This window comes from Helianthus annuus, chromosome 3, assembly GCF_002127325.2.
Source record: "Helianthus annuus cultivar XRQ/B chromosome 3, HanXRQr2.0-SUNRISE, whole genome shotgun sequence".
NCBI classification, from domain to species: Eukaryota; Viridiplantae; Streptophyta; class Magnoliopsida; order Asterales; family Asteraceae; genus Helianthus; species Helianthus annuus.
In genome coordinates, this window is record NC_035435.2 from 171,482,870 (window position 1) to 171,508,044 (window position 25,175).

Below are 25,175 nucleotides of genomic sequence, written 5' to 3' on the forward strand. Positions count from 1 at the left end.
CAAAGAATGGCCACGACCTTAACACTCGGGTGTAGGCGTACACCCGTAGTGTTGTACAACATGTATAATCGTCGGTACGAGAGAAGTCTCGCGGCGGAATTATATTAAGTGGTGTGTCTATTAATCTTTAACCCGGCACAACCCGGGCTACCGAACGCAGAACGAACATGTAATTCTTTTACAAGATTATTAAGCAAATAATTATCCCAAGTTATAAAAAGTTTTATGCCATGAGCATTTAAATCAATTTTTAAACATTTTCAAAATGAGTCAGTTAAATTGTATTTACCAGTGTAAACTGACGTATTTTCCAAAAAGACTAAGTGCAGGTACTACGCGTAATAGGCTGGTCACTCCTTAAGCATCCATAGAAGTCTCGCAAGCTTAGGATGCACGAAGTCTGTTGAAATGAAGTTTCCTGTTTATTTGATTCTGCCTGTGGATTCTATTTCGACATTTTGTGATATTTGAATATTACAATAAATTAAGTTGGAATGAATCTATCTTTGCTTCCGCTGTGCATTATAATTTGTGTTGTTTGACCATGATGATATCAACTACGTCACGTTAATCCCCCACCGGGCCCACCGGTGACACGTGGAAATTAGGGGTGTGACAGGTTGGTATCAGAGCCAACACTGAGTGAATTAAACACTAGCCTTTTGTGTTTAGTCTCAGTGCACGAATTGCACATTCTTCGAGTTCCGAGTCTAGACAAAGAACATAAGACAAACTCTGTTTTGTTTTATTTTTGGGTCTTATTTTATTATATTGTTGTTATCTAAAACGTGTATGCAGGATAACATGCCACCAAGATTTCTTCGCGGACGAGGCAAGGCCCTTGTCACGGGTCACGGGTCACGACCACGAAGCCGGGCCTTCGCACCGGCGTACCCCGTCCATTACCATGAGCACTAGTCCACAAGAGCCGTGGAGGCTCTATGTCGAACACGGGAGGCGGTCAGTCTCCCTCAGCTCTTCACCTTCTTACCAGCACTCCTTTGGGCCCTAGTCAGAAAATGAGCCCAACGAGCAACCACCCTCTTTTATACCATTACAGAGATCCAACTCCCACCATTCCTTTGGTGACCCAACCCCAGTTTTCCAAATCCGATTCAACCCGGCCAACATTTTTCCAGAACCCGGGGGTTTTAACCCACTCGGACCGGAAGACCACTTCTCTGGGGATAATGATATGGACGAGGATACTGATCCAATGGAGCCTGCTACAGGAACGCCAAACCACCCCATCGAAATCTCGGATGGGTCATCTTTCCACGGATCACCATACCGCGGTCCGGATAGTTATCAAGAGAGGTTCAAGCAGTGGGACTGGTACTTCACGCCTTCTGAACACTCGTCCCCGTATCAGCAACAGCAGCAGCAAGATCCTTCTGAGGATCAACGATTCGTGGCAGTCACTCCGCCACCACCACCACCAGTGGAACAGCAGCCGCCTCCGGAGCCGCCGAGGCGGAGGAGGTCGAACGCACGGATGTCCGTGCGAGGGGGTGTCCGTATCAGCACACCCCAACCATCAAGTGGCAGCCATTATCCGCCACTTCAGGAGGAAGAGGAAGAACCACAAATGGGGGGTCCATCAAACCCCATACCAGAAGTCAACTCAATGCCTGTGGCACCTCCGCCGGGTTTTGACAACCCAATTCCTGCTTATTCTGCGGCATACAACCCGTTTGAAATGCCGGGCCACAACAGCTTTAACTATGCCAACGTGGACCCATATCAGGAGGCTTGGGATTACAACGCTCGACACCCTGAAGGGCCCTATGGTGGTCCTTGGACTACCGGGTACCCTCCGTATGTGTTCCAGCAGCCACCACCTCCTCAGCCGTTGTACCAGCCGCCGCAGCCACAGCTTATCCCGCCGGAGCGTCAGCAGGAGGTTCTTGATAGGCTGAACCAGGTCGAACAAGAAGTTCGAGAAGACCGCAGAGAGCGGCAAGGCTTCTTCAAGGGTCTGTCAGACTTGCTAAAGGGGAAGTCCAAGAGGAGGGGTCACTGAAGACCTTGTTGTTTGTTGCTTAGTTGTAATCAGTCCCTGCGTGGACTTATTGTTTCTGTATTCAGCTCCTGCGCGAGCTTGTCTTTTTGTATTCTGCTTCTGCGTGGGCATGTCTTTCAGTTAACCCCTGCGTGGGTTTGTTTGTTGCTTGTTGGTTGTATTTCGCCCCTGCGTGGGCATGTTGTTTGTAGAAGTCCCGTTTAGGGCAAGTATTGTATTATTGAATCTTTATTTAATGAAATGTTGCATTTAAATTTACATGATTACTGCTATAAATAAGTATATGAATAAACTTAAAATAAAAAGGTAAAAAATGAAAATAACATTTCATAAATTAAAGAAGACCTACCATTAATATAAATGGCAAAATCTAAAAAGGGACAAGACTTAGCCACATGTCATTTTAAGACAAGGCCAAGATGGTATCTCCATAATTAGATTCAGGTCCATAATTAACGTCTCAACTTAGGATTGATCTGCGTTATAAAGAGAATCTAAGGGGTAAAGCCTAGCCACGTGTCGTCGCAGACATGGCCAAGATGGTAGAACCTGTCTAGAAGATTCCAAATTCTGTTAACCTCTGTAAGTATGTTAACATACTGGACAAATTGTGACACAGTAAAAGTCACATGAGCCATCATTGAAAATTGGGTTAATTTAAAATTCTCTGTAAGTAAATGTCCATTCCTTGAGAATGAAGTTCCTACGGGTAGTAATTAATGTCCTAGGGACTAAGAGACAGTTTGAGTCTGCAACTCACTGTCTAGAATAGGGTAAGGAACTGTGATTCAGACCCTAATACCTTGATTCTGTAAGAATCCGGGTTATAAACTAACAATGTCCTTGTGACTAAGTTATATGTTAATTCTTAACTATAATCTAGGATTATAATACAGATCCTGGATTAATATTTGATTAATAAATTAACCTGCAATGGCTATTTAAAACCATGGTTAATAAAATACATAAAATACTGTATTAGCTATTAAATAAAACCTTGCCCATTATTGTTTATATGTACCAATTGAAGCTACATGGCGGGGTCGGATGAAGTGAATAGTCGTCCGGTGGAGAACCACGATAATGCAAAGATACAGTTAACTGGTGCGGAGTTGAAAGCACTGGTGGATGATGCGGTTACAAAGGCATTAGAAAGACAGTACAGTGAGTACAGTGGGACCCACATTAGAACCCTGTCTACACCGCATAATAAGTCTAAGACTCATTCTGAGGCTCACAGCAAGCCACCTTCTGTCCAACCCAAGTCTAAAAAGGAGGAATCTAAGAAGGAGGAATCCAAGAAGGAGGATGATAGACACTCTTCGAATGAAAATGATAATCATTCCAAGAAGATTGTGCTTTATGATGCCCCACGTGCCAAGGGTTGCACGTATAAATACTTTGTGTCTTGTAAACCCCGGGATTTCACTGGGGAAAAGGGGGCAGTGGACTGTATGACTTGGCTTGATGAGATGGAGACAGTAGTGGATATAAGTGGCTGTGCTGAAAGAGATATTGTGAAGTTTGTGACACAATCCTTCAAAGGTGATGCACTTCAATGGTGGAAGTCGCTGATTCAAGCCACTGGAAAGATACCGCTATACAACATGTCTTGGGAACAATTTGTTGCCTTAATCAAGGAGAATTACTGTCCCCAGCACGAGGTCGAAGGAATAGAGTCTGATTTCCTGTCTCTGGTAATGAAGAACCTGGACTGCCAGGCTTACCTCACAACCTTCAATACCTTGTCAAGGCTAGTTCCCTACCTTGTAACACCTGAACCAAAAAGGATAGCCCGTTTCATTGGGGGTCTGGCCCCAGAAATTAAAGCAAGCGTCAAGGCCTCTCGGCCCACTACTTTTCGATCAGTGGCTGACATATCTCTGTCCCTTACAAAAGACGCAGTTAGACAGAGATCACTGAGGGCTGCAGATGCCGAGAAACGAAAACGCGAAGATGATGGCTCGCGACGCTCAGATAAAAAGCGAAAGGGCAATGACGACCACAAGAAAGGGTCGGGATCCAAGAAGGGAGATCATCAGTCGGGTGAAAAGCCTAGGTGCAAAGTTTGTAAAAAGCACCATTTCGGGAAATGCAGGCAGGAGTCTAGATCCCAATCTCAGCAGAAACTATGTGGGATTTGCAAGTCCCCGAATCATAAGGCATTAGACTGCAAGAAGCTTAAGGATGCCACCTGCTACAATTGCAATGAAAAGGGACATATTAGACCCAACTGCCGAAGCTTGCCAAGAAAACGGAAGAGGGAAAGAAGACTAATGCAAGAGTCTTCCGCATGGATGCAAAGGAAGCTATTCAGGACGATAATGTCATAACAGGTACCTTTCTCATTAATGATGTCTACGCAAGGGTATTGTTTGACTCTAGGGCGGATAGGTCCTTTGTAGATAATAAGTTATGTGAACTGTTGAAATTACTGTTAAAGTTTTAAGTATGAAATATGAAGTGGAATTAGCTGATGGAACAATAGAAACAGTTTCGACTATGTTAGATGGATGTGTCCTATCCATTAGGAACCACTCTTTTCCTTTGTCCTTGTTACCTTTTAAGCTAGCAGGCTTTGATGTAGTAATAGGAACGGATTGGTTATCACGTAACCAAACCCAGATAGTGTGCAACAAGAAGCAAGTAGTAATCAAGACCCCATCTGGTGAGCCGCTCACTATTCAGGGAGATACTCAACACGGAATGTCAGAGCGTGTGGCCATGCTTAAGGCATCCGGATGCACGAGTAGGGGTTGTGTCATTTATATGGCAAGAGTAACCATTGACGAGAAGAAGCCTAGGATCGAAGACATACCGGTCATTTCTGATTATCCCGAGGTCTTTCCGGAGGAACTACCTGGTTTGCCACCAGATAGGCAGGTGGAATTTAGGATTGACATCATCCCCGGAGCTGCACCAGTAGCCAGAGCACCATATAGATTAGCACCAACAGAGATGAAGGAATTAAGGACACAGCTAGATGATTTACTAGCTAAAGGTTTTATTAGACCTAGTTCATCTCCATGGGGAGCGCCAATTCTGTTCGTTAAAAAGAAGGACGGATCAATGCGTCTATGCATTGATTACCGAGAGCTAAACAAGGTTACTATCAAGAACAGATATCCTTTGCCTAGAATCGATGATCTATTCGACCAGCTACAGGGAGCGAGTTACTTTTCTAAGATAGATCTCAGGTCAGGCTATCATCAATTGAAGGTTAAGGAGGAGGATGTACATAAGACCGCGTTTAGAACTCGTTATGGTCACTACGAGTTCCTAGTGATGCCTTTTGGGCTCACTAACGCACCTGCCGCATTCATGGATCTCATGAATCGCGTATGCAAGCCTTATCTGGATAAATTTGTCATCGTCTTCATTGACGACATCCTCATCTATTCAAAGAACCAAGCTGACCATGAGAGGCATCTTCGGTGCATTCTTAAGCTGCTCCATCAAGAAAAGCTCTATGCCAAGTTTTCAAAGTGTGAATTTTGGCTTCGAGAAGTCCAATTCCTTGGACACGTTGTAAGTGAACGTGGAATTCAAGTGGATCCCGCAAAGATAGAAGCTATCATGAACTGGCAGGAGCCAAAGACACCTTCAGAGATTCGTAGCTTCCTAGGTTTGGCTGGATACTATAGGCGTTTTATTGAAAACTTCTCCAGAATCGCTGCACCCTTGACGACGTTAACACGTAAGAACATTAAGTTTAATTGGGGGCCTAAGCAGCAAGAATCCTTCGATATCTTGAAGCAGAAGTTAAGTAACGCACCAGTGCTGACTCTACCTGAAGGCATTGAAGAATTTGTGGTGTATTGTGATGCATCACACACCGGAATGGGTTGTGTGTTAATGCAAAAGGGCAAGGTCATAGCCTACGCTTCACGTCAACTAAAGGTGCACGAGAAGAATTACAGCACCCATGACTTGGAGTTGGGTGCCGTTGTATTTGCACTAAAGCTTTGGAGGCATTATTTGTATGGGACGAAGTGTGTAATCTATTCCGACCATAAGAGCCTTCAACACCTGTTCAATCAGAAGGATTTGAACATGAGGCAGCGACGATGGATGGAAACCTTGAACGATTATGATTGTGAAATAAGGTACCATCCAGGCAAGGCCAATGTAGTCGCAGATGCTTTGAGCAGGAAGGAAAGGGTGAAGCCGATAAGGATCAATGCCAAGAGCATTGAAATCAAGAGTAGTTTGAATGAAAGGTTGTTAGCTGCACAGAAGGAAGCTGTGTTGGAAGCTAACTATCCTGAGGAGAAGTTAGGAGTGACTGAAGAACAGTTGTTCTACGACAAAGACGGGATGTTGAGATTAAATGGACGAATATGGGTTCCTGTTTATGGAGGACTTCGTGACGTTATCCTCAAGGAAGCCCACAGTTCCAAGTATTCCGTCCATCCTGGAGCTGATAAGATGTACCAGGATTTAAAGGCGAATTATTGGTGGATAGGCTTGAAAAAGTCTATAGCTGCTTATGTAGCTAAATGCTTGACGTGTGCTAAAGTCAAAGCTGAACATCAGAAGCCGTCAGGTTTACTGCAACAGCCTGAAATTCCCACATGGAAATGGGAAATGGTGACGATGGACTTCATCACCAAATTACCTAAGACGCCGAAGGGAAATGATACTATATGGGTCATAGTTGATAGACTGACTAAGTCAGCACATTTCCTGCCCATTAGAGAAACCTTCAGCTCTGACATGCTAGCCCAACTATACGTGGATAAGATCGTGGCCTTGCATGGTGTGCCAGTATCTATTATCTCGGATCGGGATACTAGATACACATCCCACTTCTGGAAGAGTTTCCAACAGTCTCTGGGCACTCAATTGAATTTCAGTACGGCTTACCATCCTCAGACGGATGGGCAGAGTGAGCGTACTACTCAGACGTTGGAAGACATGCTGCGTGCATGTGTAATTGATCTAGGAGGTAGTTGGGACAGGCATTTGCCGTTGGTTGAGTTCTCCTACAATAATAGCTACCATACTAGCATTAAGGTTGCGCATTTTGAGGCACTATATGGTAGAAAGTGCAGAACGCCCATTTGTTGGGCAGAAGTGGGAGATATGCAATTGTCAGGCCCTGACTTGGTCTTCGAGACAACGGACAAGATTGTCCAAATTCGCGACCGCCTGAAAGCTGCTCGAGACAGGCAAAAGAGCTATGCGGATGAAAGGCGAAAGCCTCTCAAGTTTGAGGTTGGCGATAAAGTTTTGCTCAAAATATCACCGTGGAAAGGGGTGATGCGATTTGGCAAGAAAGGTAAGTTAAGCCCAAGGTACATAGGACCATTCGAGATCATCGAATGTGTAGGGTCGGTGGCTTACAAGTTAAACTTACCTGAGGAGCTCGATGGTATTCATAATGTATTTCACGTCTACAATCTGAAGAAATGTCTAGCTGACGAGTCGCTAGTCATACCACACACGGATGTGCATATAGACGAGAGCTTAAAATTTGTGGAAAAACCTGTGACAATTGAGGATCGACAGGTGAAGAAGCTTCGAAGAAAGCTTGTACCTATTGTCAAGGTAAAGTGGGACGCCCGCAGAGGTCCTGAATATACGTGGGAGTTAGAGTCCACGATGAAAGAAAAATACCCTCATTTGTTTCCTTAAATCTCGAGGTCGAGATTTCTTTTAAGGGGGTGAGGATGTAACACCTCGGAAATTCCTGTCCAATAAAATAAAGACACGTGTCATGAGAGACAGACGTGTCAGGAAAACCGGATCAAATAAAAAGATGTATGGTAGGATTTAAAAAGGGCGTCATGTTATTTAAATACCTCTGAACGACCCCAAGGGCGACATGTTATTAAAATACCTCTGAGCGACCCAAATTTATAAATCCCAAGATCCTTAAATCGTTTGACAAACATCTTATATATATATATTAACCGGTCGTTTCTAAAGTCCGTCTTTTATATGGAATTTGGATTATTGGGAATGTTGCTACTAAAATGCTGAATAGAATACTTGTGAAAAAGAAAATTAATAATGGTTAACTAGCATGACCAACTCTTGTGAGAATCCAAGATTTAAATCCTTAGAAATATCCGTCACTTTAAAAGATTACAAGATGCCAAGGTTGTAGAAACATGTAAGGGATATACAAGCATGCAATGGCTGAGCCACTAGGTCCCACAACTGAGAAAGTTAGCATGTAATTCGGAATCCACGAGGTTGCATGGTCAAGACTTGAAGTTTGTGAAATTTTTGTTTTCTGACCACCGGTTACGGACCGCAAGGCCCTAGTCTTACGGTCCGTAAGGAGGGTACCTGGGCGATTTCAGCAAGGGTCGGTTACGGACCGTAACTGTTTCAGCATACGGTCCGCAAGAGATGCTTACGGACCGCAAGGTCTTAAGCTTACGGTCCGTAAGGCAGTCGCTGGCAGCAGGAAATGGACAGCTGCCTGTTCAACCTGTTAAACCGACTTAAATGAATGGTTTTCGAAACCAGCGACTTGCTAGGCAGTTTATAGCATCATAGAGACACCTGGGGTGATCTTGTAACCACTCTAGACTATCTTGGCATCATCTTGGACCTCAAGGTTCACTATATAAGAACTTGATGTTGTGAACACTTGGTATGCTCATTTGCAACTTTGGTTCAAGACTTCTCTGGAGCTCCTGGACTACAACAAATCTTTCTTAGGCCTCATAAGCATTCTTAGGACTCTTGTAAGTGTCCTTAATCCCCTCTAATTACTTTTAGCTTAGTTAATTAGCTAAAAGTCAAACCATCGTAATTAAGGTTTGACTTCGGGATTAGTCCATAATTACTCACTAATATCCCAAATTAAAAATACCTTTAAGTAGGTAATTATGTGGGTAACAAACCCTTAAAAGGGTAATTCCAGAATCCCACTCTAACTATGCTAATTGTCGAGTCAAAGTACATTATAAAAAGTCAACAGAAATGACTATTTGCGAATTAATGCATAATTAGCAATGTAAGTTACATGCAATCTGTTTGATCATTAAAATAACTTGGTAATTAAAGTAAGAACATGTTCCAACATGTTCAACTCGATAATTTTCAGTTTAGGCTCGGTTTAGAACCGAAAGTCGCAAAGTTTGACTTCTGCTTTGACTTTCAGTTCTGACCCGATTAAGCCAAGATTAGGATTGCCTTAGAGCTTCTTTTGAACCTATTTACATGTTAGTATAACTCTTTGAGATTATACAACTTGGTTCATTGGATATCCTATTCACATGCATGTTTCCGTTAATCGCTTATATGTTGACCATTATGCCCATTTGACCTTAAAACGTGATTTTTGAAAATGTAAAAGGGTAGGCACCTTAGCTACTGATTTATAAACTTGCACCCAAAATTTGAAGTCAGTTTGAGATCTAGATTAAGAGTTATGCTCAATAGCGTAATTAAGAGCTTCCTTACTAATTAAATGGCGTAAATTACGTATAGCCTATTAAAACCCAAATTTTTATACCAAACTTTTACCCACTGTTATAAAATAATATTTTGGGATTTTTGGTGATTTTTATTTATTTTTAGGCTGAGCATAACTTAGTGTTCTAAGATTAATTCGGTTTATGCCGGTTTTGCCCTTTTTAGCCATAAATTGCGTTTTACAAATCCTTTTGACCTCAAACCAATTCCTACTGATTTGTTATGATAAATAAATTATTTTGAGCCTTCTGGAATATTGAAAATATCAGCTTTTTACAGAAAACCCGGAAATGGCTCCAAATCGCCTTTTTAGGCATTTTTTTTAACACATAAGTGTGCATTAGAACCTTATTAAGCCCAAGGGATTAAACCTACTGATGTAATTAGTAAATTTCTATATTTTAAACAGTAGACAAATGTTTTGAACTCAGAATTTCCAGAATTGACCTTTTAGGCACTTGTGAAATTACCAAAATGCCCCTACGGTGCATTGTAAGGTTAAAGATAATAAATTTCACATAAATTTGATACCCTACTGTTATAACTTATTAAATTAAGTATATTTACTAATTTAATCAGACCTGTAACTCAGGTTATCATTTTAACCCTTTTTCACCTTATAAAATGACCAAAACGCCCTTTTGAGGCATAGTTTTGGTTCATAATCATTTGGGGCATAATGAAAGGTATCATTCTGATATCACAACATATTTTAAGCATATTGACTTCAGAAACTTGTATTTGACTCTTATGGTTACTCGTTACGCATTATACGCGTTCGGATCGGCTTAAGTGACTAGTTTGGCCATTTTAGCCGAAACGGGTCAAACCATATCTTTTTTGTCTCAAAATCCAGAATGTGATTATGTTACCCATATAAAACAAGTGTGCAAGCTTGTTGGGGCAAAACCACATTCTAAAACGGTCTTCGCCTTATTGTGCGTTTAAAACCGTAATCTTTATATAATACTAACCGGTCTAAGCTTAAGACCCGTTAGGATTCTAATAGGTTATTAAAACCTTAATTTCCAGATCTAGGAGCCCAGTAAAAGCTACTTGCACTCGTTATATTTGGTTTATACTTTGCTCAGGTAAATACGTTTAACTTATTTTCCCTATACGGGCTTGGGGTACGGTATATAAAATACCGCTTGGTCGGGGAATTGACCTTAACCGGTCTTGGTTATGTGCAGTCAAATTAACCCGTTTGAAAATGTTGTTTTGTTTGTTTAACGCCTTTGGGGGCTTAATGACCATGTCCCGGATATCCTTGGCATCATTCAAAGAATGGCCACGACCTTAACACTCGGGTGTAGGCGTACACCCGTAGTGTTGTACAACATGTATAATCGTCGGTACGAGAGAAGTCTCGCGGCGGAATTATATTAAGTGGTGTGTCTATTAATCTTTAACCCGGCACAACCCGGGCTACCGAACGCAGAACGAACATGTAATTCTTTTACAAGATTATTAAGCAAATAATTATCCCAAGTTATAAAAAGTTTTATGCCATGAGCATTTAAATCAATTTTTAAACATTTTCAAAATGAGTCAGTTAAATTGTATTTACCAGTGTAAGCTGACGTATTTTCCAAAAAGACTAAGTGCAGGTACTACGCGTAATAGGCTGGTCACTCCTTAAGCATCCATAGAAGTCTCGCAAGCTTAGGATGCACGAAGTCTGTTGAAATGAAGTTTCCTGTTTATTTGATTCTGCCTGTGGATTCTATTTCGACATTTTGTGATATTTGAATAATACAATAAATTAAGTTGGAATGAATCTATCTTTGCTTCCGCTGTGCATTATAATTTGTGTTGTTTGACCATGATGATATCAACTACGTCACGTTAATCCCCCACCGGGCCCACCGGTGACACGTGGAAATTAGGGGTGTGACACAAATTTTGCTCATTATGTTTAGCACTCGGAATTTTGAAAATCAGGTTTTCAATACCAGTTGTCGAAAATCTTTTTCAATTTTCAAAAATTTATGCTAAAACACACTAAAATCTTTTTGGATTTTTTAATTAAGAGAAATAAAATGCAGTAAAGAAATATTTACAGACAATATTTTTGTGAGTTCGTGCAAGAGGATCATATCAGTTTTTGAGACATGTCATCAACACCGTTAAGCTTAAATCATTTTAAGTTCTAAACAATTCACCTAGATTGTCAGTATACCTGTCCAATTAAATTTTCACACAAAGTTCAACTGATCCGAGATACGATATTAATGTCTTAAGAAACTTAAACTTATTTGCGTGTCCCACTACTTGAATATACTCCCGTATCCAGATCCCAATATCCAGTCTTACAGGTGAGTATACCACAGATGATATCTGTAAAGGGTTAGGTGCGAGGGCCGTGAGAGCTCAGGTCGATACTTCCGTATACGCAGAGAGATGATGGCTTCGACTTTTGGTGTGTCCCCTTTAGAGGATCTTTTGTTACAACAACAATGATTATCAATTTTATTGTTTAATCAAGTTGCTGAGGGCGAGCTTATATTTCAAAGCATTTGCAGAAAGTATTATACGGGGACTAGATCAGTATTTCCATACAGCAGAAGTCCCGGGATAATACCCCAGATATCACTGAGTATAAAGACCTAGTATCTCAGAATAAGGGACCTTTCAAACAAGATTTCAGGGGTTACCTATATATCCAAGAAGTTGTTACCCACAGAATAAGCAAGTTTGAATTTTTAAGTTTATATCTCGTCACAATCTACTAAATGTGTAAAAACCTACTGGCATATCCGCAGTGAGATTGTTTATCGCATTTTAACTTTCCAATTCTTTAGCATGTTGTGACAGTCCACTGATGTACTATCATTTCCTCTTTTCACAACAAAAACTCATTTTTGATTTTATCATGTTTTTGTATTTTTCAAATTTTCTAACGTTTTTGGATTTTCTAAAATTTTCTACTCCCCCTAAAATGCAAACACATTTCAAAGGAAATTTGAAAACTATCTAAGCTCTTGACCCAAAAAAAAATTCAACACAAACTGTACAAATAACGTGACAACCGATATCAAATCGCCTTCCACTGGCATAAACAGTCAGAACTCCCCTTTCAACAAACTATTTTCTCATTTAGATTTCAAAACACTTAAGTTTGTTTTAATCAAAATGATTTTTCCGAAAAAAAAGTTTGTTATAACCACTTGTAGGTTCACTTGTAAGTTAGGGGCATGGTTCATCATATAGTTCACCAAACACTTGAAGTAGATCAAGTACAAATTAATGTCCCTGATTTACCAAATATGCACCCTCTGTACCAATTGTACAAACAATCACCTTTGTCCAGTGTAGAATAAAACGTTTACACTAGATCATTTTACCAATCAAGATGCCGATTCCTGTTTCTCACTTACCAACCTGGAAGCTCCGGCATAGTCCTTTAATCTATAAAAATTTCAACAATTTTTCAAGCTAGGTTGAAGGACTATTTTACAAAAACACTTTACAAGAAAGATGCCGATTCCTGATCCACGATTACAAACTTGGGATCTCCGACGTAGTCCTAACTCCTAAGACTTCAAGAGAAAAGAATTTCCACCCAAGTCTTTTCAGACTTGAGGGTTTTCAATTCTTGCTCAGTAGAGTTAAAAGTTGCTTTCTTTGTTGCGTAAAAATCTTTAACCCCTTTGCTTTCCCATTAAGCATTTTCTCAAAAATTTTCTTAACATCCCATTGAATGTTTTCTCGACATCAAACTCATTTTTCTCAGAATAAAATTGATCTGAGATTTCAACTTTACCAACTTTTTGTTTAACTTTCTCAAACTCCAGTGATGGAAATTCATCATCATTCACTGGATCCTTTACCTCAACCTGTGGCTCATCTGGTTTTGTGGAACCAGATTCATCGCCGACTTTCTCATCAACCTTTTTAACAACCCACACTTGGTTGTCCTTTGCTTTCTTTTTATACACATTCTTTTTAGAACCCTCACCAACCTCATAAGTTGAGTTTTCAAAAAATTTAAATTTTTCGGTTGGTGATTCAACATCAACAACTTTTTCTTTCAATTTGTCAGAAACTCCCTGTTTTGTCTTGGCATTTTTCGGACAGTTCCATGCGATGTGACCAACTTCATTGCATTTGTAACAAGTTCGAGTCTTTCTTGGATGAAACACTCCAGTTCCATTCCTTCTATTCTCAGCAAGAAACTCCTGGTTTGATTGTTTCTAGAACGGTTTCTTCTGTTCTTCCTCAGCACTTCCACCTGAAACAAATTCTGTTTTTGTTTTAGAATTTTTCTCATTTTTATCATCTTCTGGTGGAATAAAATCTAAACCTTTCTTTTTGTAGCTACGATTATGGTTTGGTTTCTTTTGAAAACTAGAACCAGAATTGTAACCTTTTTTCTTGTTTAATCGTTGTTGAACTCTTGAAGTGTATTTTTTAGGTTTTCTAGTAAGATTTAAATCTTTTATTTCAGAAATATTAATTTCTGTCATTTTGAAAACCTTTTTGATCATGTCAAACCGAACACTTCTTATTGGAAACTCTTTGTCAGAATATAACTTGTCAGAATCATTCAAAGTATATGCTACTTCGAATGTTTCATCATTCAAGTTTGATTTTGATAACAAAAATTCTTTACTGTAAGCCTTTTTGACCGACGACTTTGGACCATTGACTGACGAACTTGACCCTCTAGATTCAGAGTTTGACTCAGACTCCTCATCAGTATCCAACACCTGATCGACCACCTTTTTGTTTAACTCAGACTCATAATCAGTATCGGACGAGGTAAATGTGACATCTATGTTTTCTGGTAATTCATCAGTTGTGTCGGTTTTTAACTTATTATTGACTGCTTTTTCAAGTTGCTCCTCATTTGGTTTCCTAGGAGAATACCCTTCCCAGATCGGAGGCGGACACTTGTTATAGCTAACAGTCGGTTTCTTACCGGTATCTTTCTTCTTTAGCTTCTCATCTTAGAAAGCTTCAAAACCTGCAACAGTTGGATAAATTCGATCAATAAGATAATCAGAACTAGAATAGTTTTGTAATAAACGTCTAATTCTCTCATTCTCGATTTTTTCAGTTTCCAACTCTTGCTTCCATTTAGCACTCTCTTCGATGTAGAAATTGATAGCTTTCTGCTTCGACATCATCACAACATTCATCATCGTCAAAGCATCTTCTCTTTCAGAGTTTGTCTTTTGAAGACCAGTTACCGTTCTGTTCAATACATCATAAGATTCTTTCACATAATTGAGGTTGAACAATAACTGTTCCTTCATCTTCTCATACTCTGCCAATTTCTCATCTTTGGCTGCACATTCGTTACAAGGTTCAAGACACTTTGAACATAGCTTGACAACCTCTACAATCTTTCAACCACCTTTTCTGGTTCATCAACCTGCTCAGTCTTTTCAGCAGCAATGTTAACTTCTACAGATTGAATAGTCTCATCTTTTTTAGCAGCACTTTCATTCTTCATTTCTTTTTGTTCTTTTGCAGCTTGTTTCTCCTTCAATTTCTTCAGGCGATCTGCAAAATAGAAATGAAAACTTTCAGGAGAAAGATGAGATTTTGCAATGTTAATATGTTTTTCTTCATCGTCATCACTGTTGTCATCAGTTGGAGACTGATCAAACTGTACAGATTTTTCAGAACTATCGCCCGATGAACCAATATCAGATGGAGTTTTATCAAAAACAATTTCTTTTTCAGAACTGTCATCACTTTGTAAACTTTCATCTGAACTTTGTGAACTTTCATCAGATGCAACAGACTCTTCCTTCACATTCTTCACAGTCTCACCAATAGACTTCATCCATGTAGCAAACATATCTGGTTCTCTAACAATCTTAGCAATGAACGCTTTGAAATTTCCTTTTTCATCAACAAACATATCCCAGCTAAAGCCTTCAGGTAGTCTTTCATCGTCCTGATTGACTAAGCAGACTTTGCTTTCAGGTGATATGAACTCATTCCAGTTAAAATCCACCAAACACGCTCTTTTTGAATCCTTGATTTTTCTACCATGAGCCACCTGCGGTTCTTGCAGTTGTTGCTGACCAACTTGCTGATAAATGGCTTTCCAGTAATAATCGTCTTTTCCAAACGGATTCTGATCTCCACTAGCTTCTCTGTTCTTGCACACCCTCTTGAAATGACCTTTCTCCCTGCATCGAAAACAAGTAACTTTAGATTTATCAAAACCTAAAGTAGAAACATGTGCATCAAGAAAGTCATTTCTCCCAGTAATCATCTTGAACATTTCAGCACGCCTAAGAACGCTAGCTAGACACCATTTGATATCCATTAACTCCATTTCTTCGGCGTCTATCTGATCGTAATCCTCTTTTGTAAGCATAGGATTCCCGATACGACCAGCAACCAAACCTTCATAAGACAGAAGTATAGAACCAAGTAATGTCATGTGATCTTTCGCGACATCTTCCGAAAAACTTTAACCATCAGGAAGATTTAGAGCAATGTTGCATTGAATCACACATCCATTTCCTGTTTTTGAGCTTTGATGCTGAAAATTTTCTAATGAACTCTTGGGATTAACACTCGGAAATGATGAGAATCCACTGCTTTTGTTTGAAGTCTGATCAGCTTTTTCCGTTGAATCGCCAGCACTGAATGCAGTTTGGATTTTCGGGCTTCTCTCAGCTTCCGGAACACTACCTTTGTAATACATCTTTACATCCTGTTGACCACTTGGACTGTTCATCCTCGCGATCTTTTGCTGTTCCAGATCCTGACTTTCAATCTTTTCAATGAACTGAGAAATAGTCAATCCATCATAAACACCCGTATTCTTTAGAATCATCAAATATGTACCCCACTCCTTTTGCGGTAAGGCATCGGCTAACTTGTCGACCCACTCTTCAGGCTCTTTTGTAATACTTAACATCGACATGGTTCGCACCAAGTGGCAGTAACGTTCAATCAGTTTCTTCGTATCTTCTCCCGGTAAATGTCACACCCCGATATTTCCACGTATTACCGGTGGGCCCGGTGGGGAGTACCGTGACGTAGTTGATATCATCATAGTCAAACCACACAATTTAAATGAACAGCGGAAGCAAAATATATTACAATCCGATATGAAGTAATATCCAAGTATTACAAACGGAAAGTAAAAGATCCACAGGCGGATCGCAAAATAAAATAAACATTGTTCAACAGACTTCAGGCATCTAAGCTTGCGAGACTTCTATTTGATGCTAGGAGAAACCAGCCTATTACGCGTAGTACCTGCACTTAGTCTTTTTGGGAAAATACGTCAGTTATCACTGGTAAATACAATTTAACTGACTCATTTTGAAAATGGTTTAAAAATTGATTTGAGTGCAAACGGCACAAAACTTTTTATAACTTGGGATAATTATTTGCTTATAATCTTGAAAAAGAATTACATGTTTATTTTGCGTTCAGTTGTCCGGGTCGTGCCGGGTTAAAGATTAATAGACACACCACTTAGTATAATACTGTCGCGAGACTTCTCTCGTACCGACAGTTATACTTTATTGAATTCACTACGGGTGTACGCCTACACCCGTATGCTAAGGTCGTGGCCATTCTTACATGATGCCAAGGATATCCGAGACATGGTCATTAAACCCCCAAAGGCGTTAAACAAAAAAACAACATTTTTAAACGGGTCAATTTGACAACGCTTAACCACCGACCGGTTAAGGTCAATTACCCGACCAAGCGGTATTTTATATACCGTACCCCAAGCCCGTATAGGGAAAATAAGTTTAAAGTATTTACCTGAGCAAATTTATACAATTTATCCCAGCCGTATACCACCAAGCAAGTACAGATAGCTTTTACTGGGCTCCTAAATGTGGAATGAAGGTTTTTAATAACCTATCAGATTCCTAACGGGTCTTTAATTAAGCCTAAGCTTAGACCGGTTAGTTTTAAAAAATGAATACGGTTTAATCGCATAGATAAGCGAAGACCGTCCTAGAATGTGGTTTTGACCCGACAAGCTTGTGTACTTGTTTAATATGGGTAACCTCTTCACATTCTGAATTTTGAGATAAAAATGATAAGGTTTGACCCGTTTCGGCTAATTTATGCAAACTAGTTACATACGCCGACCCGAACGCGAAAAGTGCGTAACGGGTAACCAACAGAGTCATGAACAGGTTCCCTAAGTCAATATGACTTAAATATGTTGTGATATCAGTAGGATACCTTCCGTTATGCCCAAAACGAGTTTAAGACCATTTTATGCCCCGAAGGGGTATTTTGGTCATTTTAAAAGCTATAAAAGAGTTTAAATATCATTCTGAGTTCCAGGTCTGATATAATCAGTAAATATACTTAATTTAATAAGTTATAACAGTAGGGTATCATATATATGTGAAATTTATTAATTATAAACATACTATGCACCGTAGGGGCATTTTGGTAATTTCACATAAGCTAAAAGGGTCAAAACTGAAGACCTGAGTTTAAAACTTTTCCTTACTGTTAAAATATAAATATTTACTGAATATCTCAGTAGGCATCAACCCTTATATGTTTAAAATAGTTTGAGTATAAAAAAATGGAGTGAATGGGATGGTTATTTATATATGTTTTAAAAAAGTGAATTTTTTTTTTAAAAATCCGACCGTTGCCCACATTACCGTTCCTCAATTCTCGTGCACAAACAACGGTGACTCCACACCGATATCACCCCCCGATTCGGGTCCCCGCGTTGATGGCGGCGGTGTTCCCGATCGGGGACATCGGTCACCGAACCCCCTCCCCGCTTACGCCCCGTGCACCCTAATCCATTAATGTCTTCTTTTTTGGCCAGCTAAGCAGAGTTGTTTTAAATACATCGAAAACTAATTTTAAAAAATCAATCCTTTAATGTTGATTTTAGGAATTCCTATTTTTATGTAAGTTGTTAATTTTTTACTACAATTATATTTTCCATAAATACATCGAAAACTAATTTTAAAAAATCAATCCTTTAATCCATTATTGCTTTGAACTAAACGTTTCATTAAATTGTCACACCCCGATTCCCGGTGGGCCCGGATGGGTATACAAATCATTTTTTTAAAAAAATAATCCATTAATCCAAACATTTATTTTGCAAGTTTGTTTACATTTTTTGTAAACATGTTTTAGTTATGCCATGCCAAGTGTCCTTCGTATCACTAAGTAAACATGAAGGGATTATGCTAAGCATGGGTAGTTTTGGTAACTTTACATGTGTCAATGGGTTTACAAATTCTTAGCTGTAAATTGAAGATAACGTATGCTTTCATATTAATTATTGCTAATGCTATTTCTTGTCGATAAATCCAGTGTCTACAACAATATTGACGGTACTCCAAATCTTCTGAATTCGTTAACAAAAATAAACATCATCAACAACAAAGTCGTGAAAATAAATTTTTAAAAATCCAACTCATTTGAATCATTATGGCACTTCTGATGGTTTGAACACTGAAAAAAGAGGACCCCATTGAAAAATATCTTGGGTCCGCCACTGCTTGTGCGAGCTCTGACGGTACTATCTGCTCCGGCTGTTGTACCCTGGGAAACAAAACGAGTTCTCTTGTGAGACTCAGAATTTGTTTTAAGGACCCTGTGTCAAATGCTTCATCTAAATTCATGTATTTGGTTTATTTCAATTGTAACTAGTACTGTAATTTACTGCTTTCTTTATTTCTTGTAGGCGAATTGGAAAATAATAATCCCATCTTTCTGAAATTGGCCAATAATAATCCCAAGTCAGTTATTAGCCAATAATAATCCGACCTCGTCCAATTTTTTTGTAAAATAGTCTGCCGTTAAAATAAGCTTAACGGAGTTAAGTGTTTTTCCGAATTACAAACCGATGTTTTAGGGCTTTTGATCAGAACGAGGGTACGAGTCGATTGATGTAAAACTTACCTCGAAATTGTGTTCGAAATGCTTGAATTTTGTTAATTGGAAGTTAAACACCCGAATTGAAGCACCGTTTTCGTGGGTTGGGGGCAGTATTTCGAGGTAAGTTTTACATCAATCGACTCGTTCCTCGTTCTGATCAAAAGCCCTAAAACATAGGTTTGTAATTCGGAAAAACACTTAACTCCGTTAAGCTATTTTAACGGCGGACTATTTTACAAAAAAATTGGACGAGGTCGGATTATTATTGGCTAATAACTGACTTGGGATTATTATCGGCCAATTTAAGAAAGATGGGATTATTATTTTCCAATTTGCCTTTCTTGTATTGTAATCCAGTAATAAATTTTAGGAAAATTGGTTTTTAATAAACCAACATTTGTCCCGTTGGTAAATAATAATCTTACCTACGTAACTGGTATACAATAATCATACCTATCAATATGTTGGTACTCAATGAACTTCCGTTAATTTTTTTTAACTGAAGTTAATTTTGTTTTATTTATTACACAAAAAGTCCATGTAGTTGTAATTTTCTAGTTTTAACTATTTTATAAAACAAAAAAACCTCAAGGGACTGTAATTTACTAGTTTTAAAATAGTTAAAACTAGTAAATTACAACTACAGGGACTGTTTGTGTAATAAATAAAACTTAAAAACTAACTTCAGTTAAAAAAAATTAATGGAAGTTCATTGAGTACAAACATGTTGATAAGTAGGATTATTGTATACCAATTACGTAGGTAAGATTATTATTTACCAACGGGACAAAGGTTGGTTTATTAAAAACCAATTTTCCTAAATTTTTTATTTAGTTTATACGCGAACGGTTCCTACACAAGCAAACATAGCAAAGCTATGTTGCAAATTGATTGTATATAGATGAGATATTGGATTTTAATAATCTCACCTAGAGGTGGTTGGCCAATATTGATCTCACCTTTGAATATTACCACCGACAATCCCATCTTTTAAGTTTTTTTTTCTCACTGCACCCTCGTTAAAAAATAAAAACTTAACGGAGTTAAGTTTTTTTTTTTTCCGAATTTCGAACTCATGTTATAGGCTTTTGATCAGAATGATGATACGAGTCGATTGATGTAAAACTTACATCGAAACGGTGCTCCAAACCCCTTAATTTTTGTTAATTTGAAATTTAAACACCCAAAGTCTATTAAAATCGAATACACTAAGTTTAATATTCGTATGTGTTTAAATAAGATTCAACTTTATAGTTTGTCGGTCAAAACATGAACCTCTGGCTTGGTATGTGTTTAAATAAGATTCAGGGTAAATTACACTTTTCGTCCTTTACGTTTATATAAAATTGCAATGGATACCCTTTACCTTCAATAATTACAATCACAGTTCTTTATTTGGAAAACCCATTACATCTTTTGTCCTTTGACGCTAACCAGGTTAAAATTTTCAAGTTAGGTATGATATGTACATCTCATGTGAGGGTGTATTAGTAATTTTAATATAGACACAAAACATAAACAATACAGATAATTGTATCTCATCCTCTTTCTCTCTTTCTATACAGTATACACTCTCTTCCTGTGACTTGTCTTTCACCTCCACAAGAACATCAGCAAACTTTGAAGATCTAAACTCATCATACACAATCAGTCATTATCTTTCTTACATCTCCACCGTATAACACCACCACCACTTAACAGCCACCACCTACACACCGCCAAGGCAGACAACAGATGACGAAGCCATCGTTTGTAGATGGTGACAACGACTCTGGTGGTTTCCATTCTTCAATCGTTACCTCCATCGTTTACTGACGGCAGCGGCGAGCCGACGACTCTGGGGGTTTAGATCCGTCTTCGTTGTCGTGGATCTAGTTCAGATCTGTCATCACCTCCAACTGTTGTAGTAGTAAACGATGGTTGGTAGAGTTCAAGCGAGTTGGTTAAGCGGTGGTGGCGAGTTGCCGGAATTCTTGTTTGGTTTGCCGGCCGCCGGAAAGTGCTCAAATCTTACCTTGCTGAAATTAGATGTGGTGAGTAGAAATTGAAGCAGATGACGGTTTAGTTGGAGTGTTTGATGTATTTATCTCAAATATCAGTTTGGAAACCCAGAAGGATTAGTTGAAATGGGTCTAAAAAGGGTGTTTATGCTTGGTTAAGATTTGGTGGATGTGATTATGTTGAGATTGGAAGAGAATGGGGTTAAATGTTACCAGATTTACAGCAAAGTCGTTTAAGGGCATGTTTGGGTAAGCTTTTTGAAACAACTTATTGACTTATTGGCTTTTTGAAAAGTTATAAGCTCTAAAATGATGTTTGGCAAAGAGGGTGTATGTGAGAGGGAAAAGCCAATAAGTCAATAAGTCACAAAATCCTGACTTTTCCAAGAAGCCAATAAGTCAATAAGTTGTTTCAATAAGCTTACCCAAACATGCCCTAAATGTTGATAGACGTTAGTGTAATGGCGGTGGTGGTGGAACAATAGAATGTAGAGAGACGAGGGAGTCTTGAGTTTGAGAGAGGGGTTTCATAAAGGGGGGAAGAATCAAGGTGTGGAAAGACATAAATGCCCTCACATGAGGTGTACATGCCATACTTAACTTATAATTTTAACCTGGTTAGTGTTAAAGGACGAAAGATGTAATGGGTTTTCCACATAAAGGACTGTGACTGTAATTATTGAAGGTAAAGGGTATCCATTGCAATTTGATACAAACATAAAGGACGAAAAGTGTAATTTTCCCTAAGATTCAACTTTATAAATGTTCCTGAAATAGAAATACCAGGCATTTTAGCACCAGAATTTAGGAAGCATATTATTGCTGGGTTTACATCATAAGCTTGATAGAGTTCAACTGCTAATATTGATTTTGAATTCTCATCATTCATTCATTCGTGTGTCTTTTCATGTATCTTGCTGATGTTAACACATCAAAAGAGTGCAATGACTGGCACGTTTGATCCAATGCAGGACTCCAAGGGTTGATCTAAGGAAATGAATATGACAGGTGTGTCCCCCCTCGTTGGGCTAAGGGACCACGGGTTTGTGGTGAGCCAGACGATAACCAAGGCAGAGACGGGCAAAGTAGCTAAGCACGAAAAAGCTTGCATCGAGAATCAGCACATGTCCGTCCCGTTCGCTTTCGATACCTTTGGCGCTCTCACCCCTGACGCGGTGCGGTTCCTCAAGCGGGTTCAGCAGGTGGTAAGCAGTAACACCGCGCATGTTAAGGGGTAGAATTTTGTGTTTAGCAGGGTAGGGTTTGCTATTCAGAAGGGGGTAGCGGCGCAACTGGTTGCCCGTCTACCTGCCATTAGTCTATAATCGTCTCTGGTTTTACTAATATCCTACAACAAACTCCTCTATGGTTACCGTTTCAACCTCTTGTCTAAGAAATGAAAACAGAATGCTATACTCGTTTGAATATAATTATTAGTGTAAAGATTACCATCTCTTAATTTCAGTATTGAGAAACTTTAATAATGACAGTTGGAAATGTTTTATAAGGTCAAGTTACAATGTATGTATAAGGTCAATGATTGGACCTTAGAAAGGTTATACACTAACAATATATATGTTGACTTGTTGACCAGAACCTTTGTCAACGCTAGATAAATGTATATGTTGACATTTTAGCAGGTTTGTGTACAAACTTCAATTATTTAAAGGCTTAAACATATTGCAAGGGTCTAAACTTCATTTATGTATAAACTACAAAACTCAGTCATCTTATTGTGACTTTATCAGAATTCAGAGATGAATACCTTTTCCTCATGTCAAGCATTCTACATTTTGCAAGTTATAATCTTCATTGTTCATCCCACAATTACCGTCTCAGTTGCTCTCCCAGGCGCACAAGCTAGGATCGTCCAATAATTCTTTTGGAACTAGCTTATTGAACAACTTAAGCATACTTCTATCTAGTAAACCAGCTGCGATATGATCTATAAATAACGATAAAGTTGAAGCATCAAGTGAGTAACCTCTATCATCCATTTCCTGTAAAAGCATCTCTACATTATCATAATGGTTGTTCTTTAGATATCCTTGGAGAAGAACACAATAAGTAACAGTATTTGGTGGGCAGCCACTCTCTTCCATTTTATGAAACAAGTATTTTGCATCCTGCAGTATACCTTCCTGACAAAAAGCATTAATCATCACTGTATAGGTACGAACATCAGGTTGCAAGCCTTTATCTATTAAATCATGGAAAAGATTCCTTGCAATGTGAAACTGCCCACATTTTCCTGCCCCGTCAATGAGGATACTGTACACAAAAATATCAGAATTAAGTTTTGAATCACCCAACAAATGAAACAAAGAGAGCGCATCTTCTACTAGATGGTTGTTGCAAAGACCGTCTAAAATTATCCGATAAGTGCATTGGTCTGGAATTAGGCCTTGTGCATGCATCTCATCGAAGAGTTTGCGTGCATCTACACAACGCCCAACCTGAAACAATCCTTGTAACATGGTGCTGTAAGTGACCACATTGGGTTTTAAACCTTGTCCGGTCATTTGACGAAACATTTGCATCGCCTCTTCTATATTCCGATTCTTACAATACCCGTTCAATAAACTATTGTAAGTGACAAGATTAGGGACGAGACCTCTAAGTCTCAGTGAATCAAAAACTGTTTTTGCTTTGATCATTTCCCCTCGCAGACAGTAACCATCTATAAGTGAGTTGTATGTCACTATGTTTGGAACCTCACCTCTCTCAACCATGATGTTGATAACAGCCTCAGCTTCTTCTACGTTACCTTCCTTGCAAAATGCATCAACTAATACGTTAAAGGTTTGCACATTTGGAGAAATGTTCTCATCCTCCATTTCTTTTAGCAGCTTTGAGGCATCATCCCAACGACCCAAGTTACAAGGACCACGAATTAAAGTGGTGTAGGTGATGACATCTGGTAAAATTCTTTTGTCATATACCATCTCGTTTAAGAGCTTGAAAGCATCATCTATCATTTTATCCTTGCAAAGACTATCAATGATGGTGCTATATGTAACAATACTAGGCTCACAACGTTTTTGTTCCATTAACCTGAGCAAAGCAATGGCTGTAACGTTATTACCGAACTTGCAAAGCCCTTTAATCATTGTGTTATACATAACCACATCAGGTTCACAAAGTTTTTGTTTGATGAGCTTCTTGAATAACATCTCTGCTTCAAGAATCCTATCTTCTAGGACGAGTCCGTCTAAGAGTGCACTAAATATGTAGACATCAGGTGCAATAGCTCGCCTAAAGCAACAACCTAGGAGTGCAAAACCGTCTTTCGTGCGATACAACTGACAGCAACACTTGATTGCAATGATCATGGGGTATTTATCAAGAGGGACACCAAGGGAACACATTTGGTTGAAAAGATCAAGTGCATAAGTATAATGTTTCATTTTAGTAACAGCATTCAACAACTGAGTGAATTTGACAACAGATGGGAGAGGGCGTGTGTGTGACATTTCATCGAACAGGTTGAGTGCATCATTCAAGTTGGTAATTTTATCAACCATAGATCGATTTGAGGAGTGAAGGAAAGCTTTGCAAGCACCGAATCCTAAACCTAACCGGAAAGATGAGAAAAAAGGGGATGCGGAATGAAGAAAGAAGCAGTTGGACCAACCTCTGAATTTGAAGAACACAGAATTTGTGCGATTTATCATCGTCTTCGTCTCCAACAACGAAACACGCTTGATGAGTATTTCTTAAACCTAACACTCAGGGGCTGTTTGGTAGCCTCTGAATGGTCATTAAGAGGCTACCTCTTAATGGAACCATTAAGAATTTTACCAATGAGAAGGTAGAAGAATGTGACATGTGATGATTTACCATTCAGAGGTTACCTC

The 25,175-nt window shown here is 39.1% G+C and overlaps 1 protein-coding gene across 1 annotated transcript; it reads right to left on the minus strand.

Annotated features, from left to right (window-relative positions):
- Nucleotides 1-22,841: 22,841 nt before the first annotated feature.
- Nucleotides 22,842-25,037, minus strand: LOC110930837 (putative pentatricopeptide repeat-containing protein At1g12700, mitochondrial). Its single transcript, XM_022174218.2, has one exon. It carries the CDS (start codon nucleotides 24,990-24,992, stop codon nucleotides 23,154-23,156), a length of 1,839 nt encoding a protein of 612 aa, XP_022029910.1. The 5' UTR covers nucleotides 24,993-25,037; the 3' UTR covers nucleotides 22,842-23,153.
- Between the last annotated feature and the right edge of the window lie 138 nt (nucleotides 25,038-25,175).

Excerpts from the sequence above, each read along its gene's own strand:
- LOC110930837 (XM_022174218.2), bottom strand. The coding sequence starts at position 24,992 with ATGATAAATCGCACAAATTCTGTGTTCTTCAAATTCAGAGGTTGGTCC.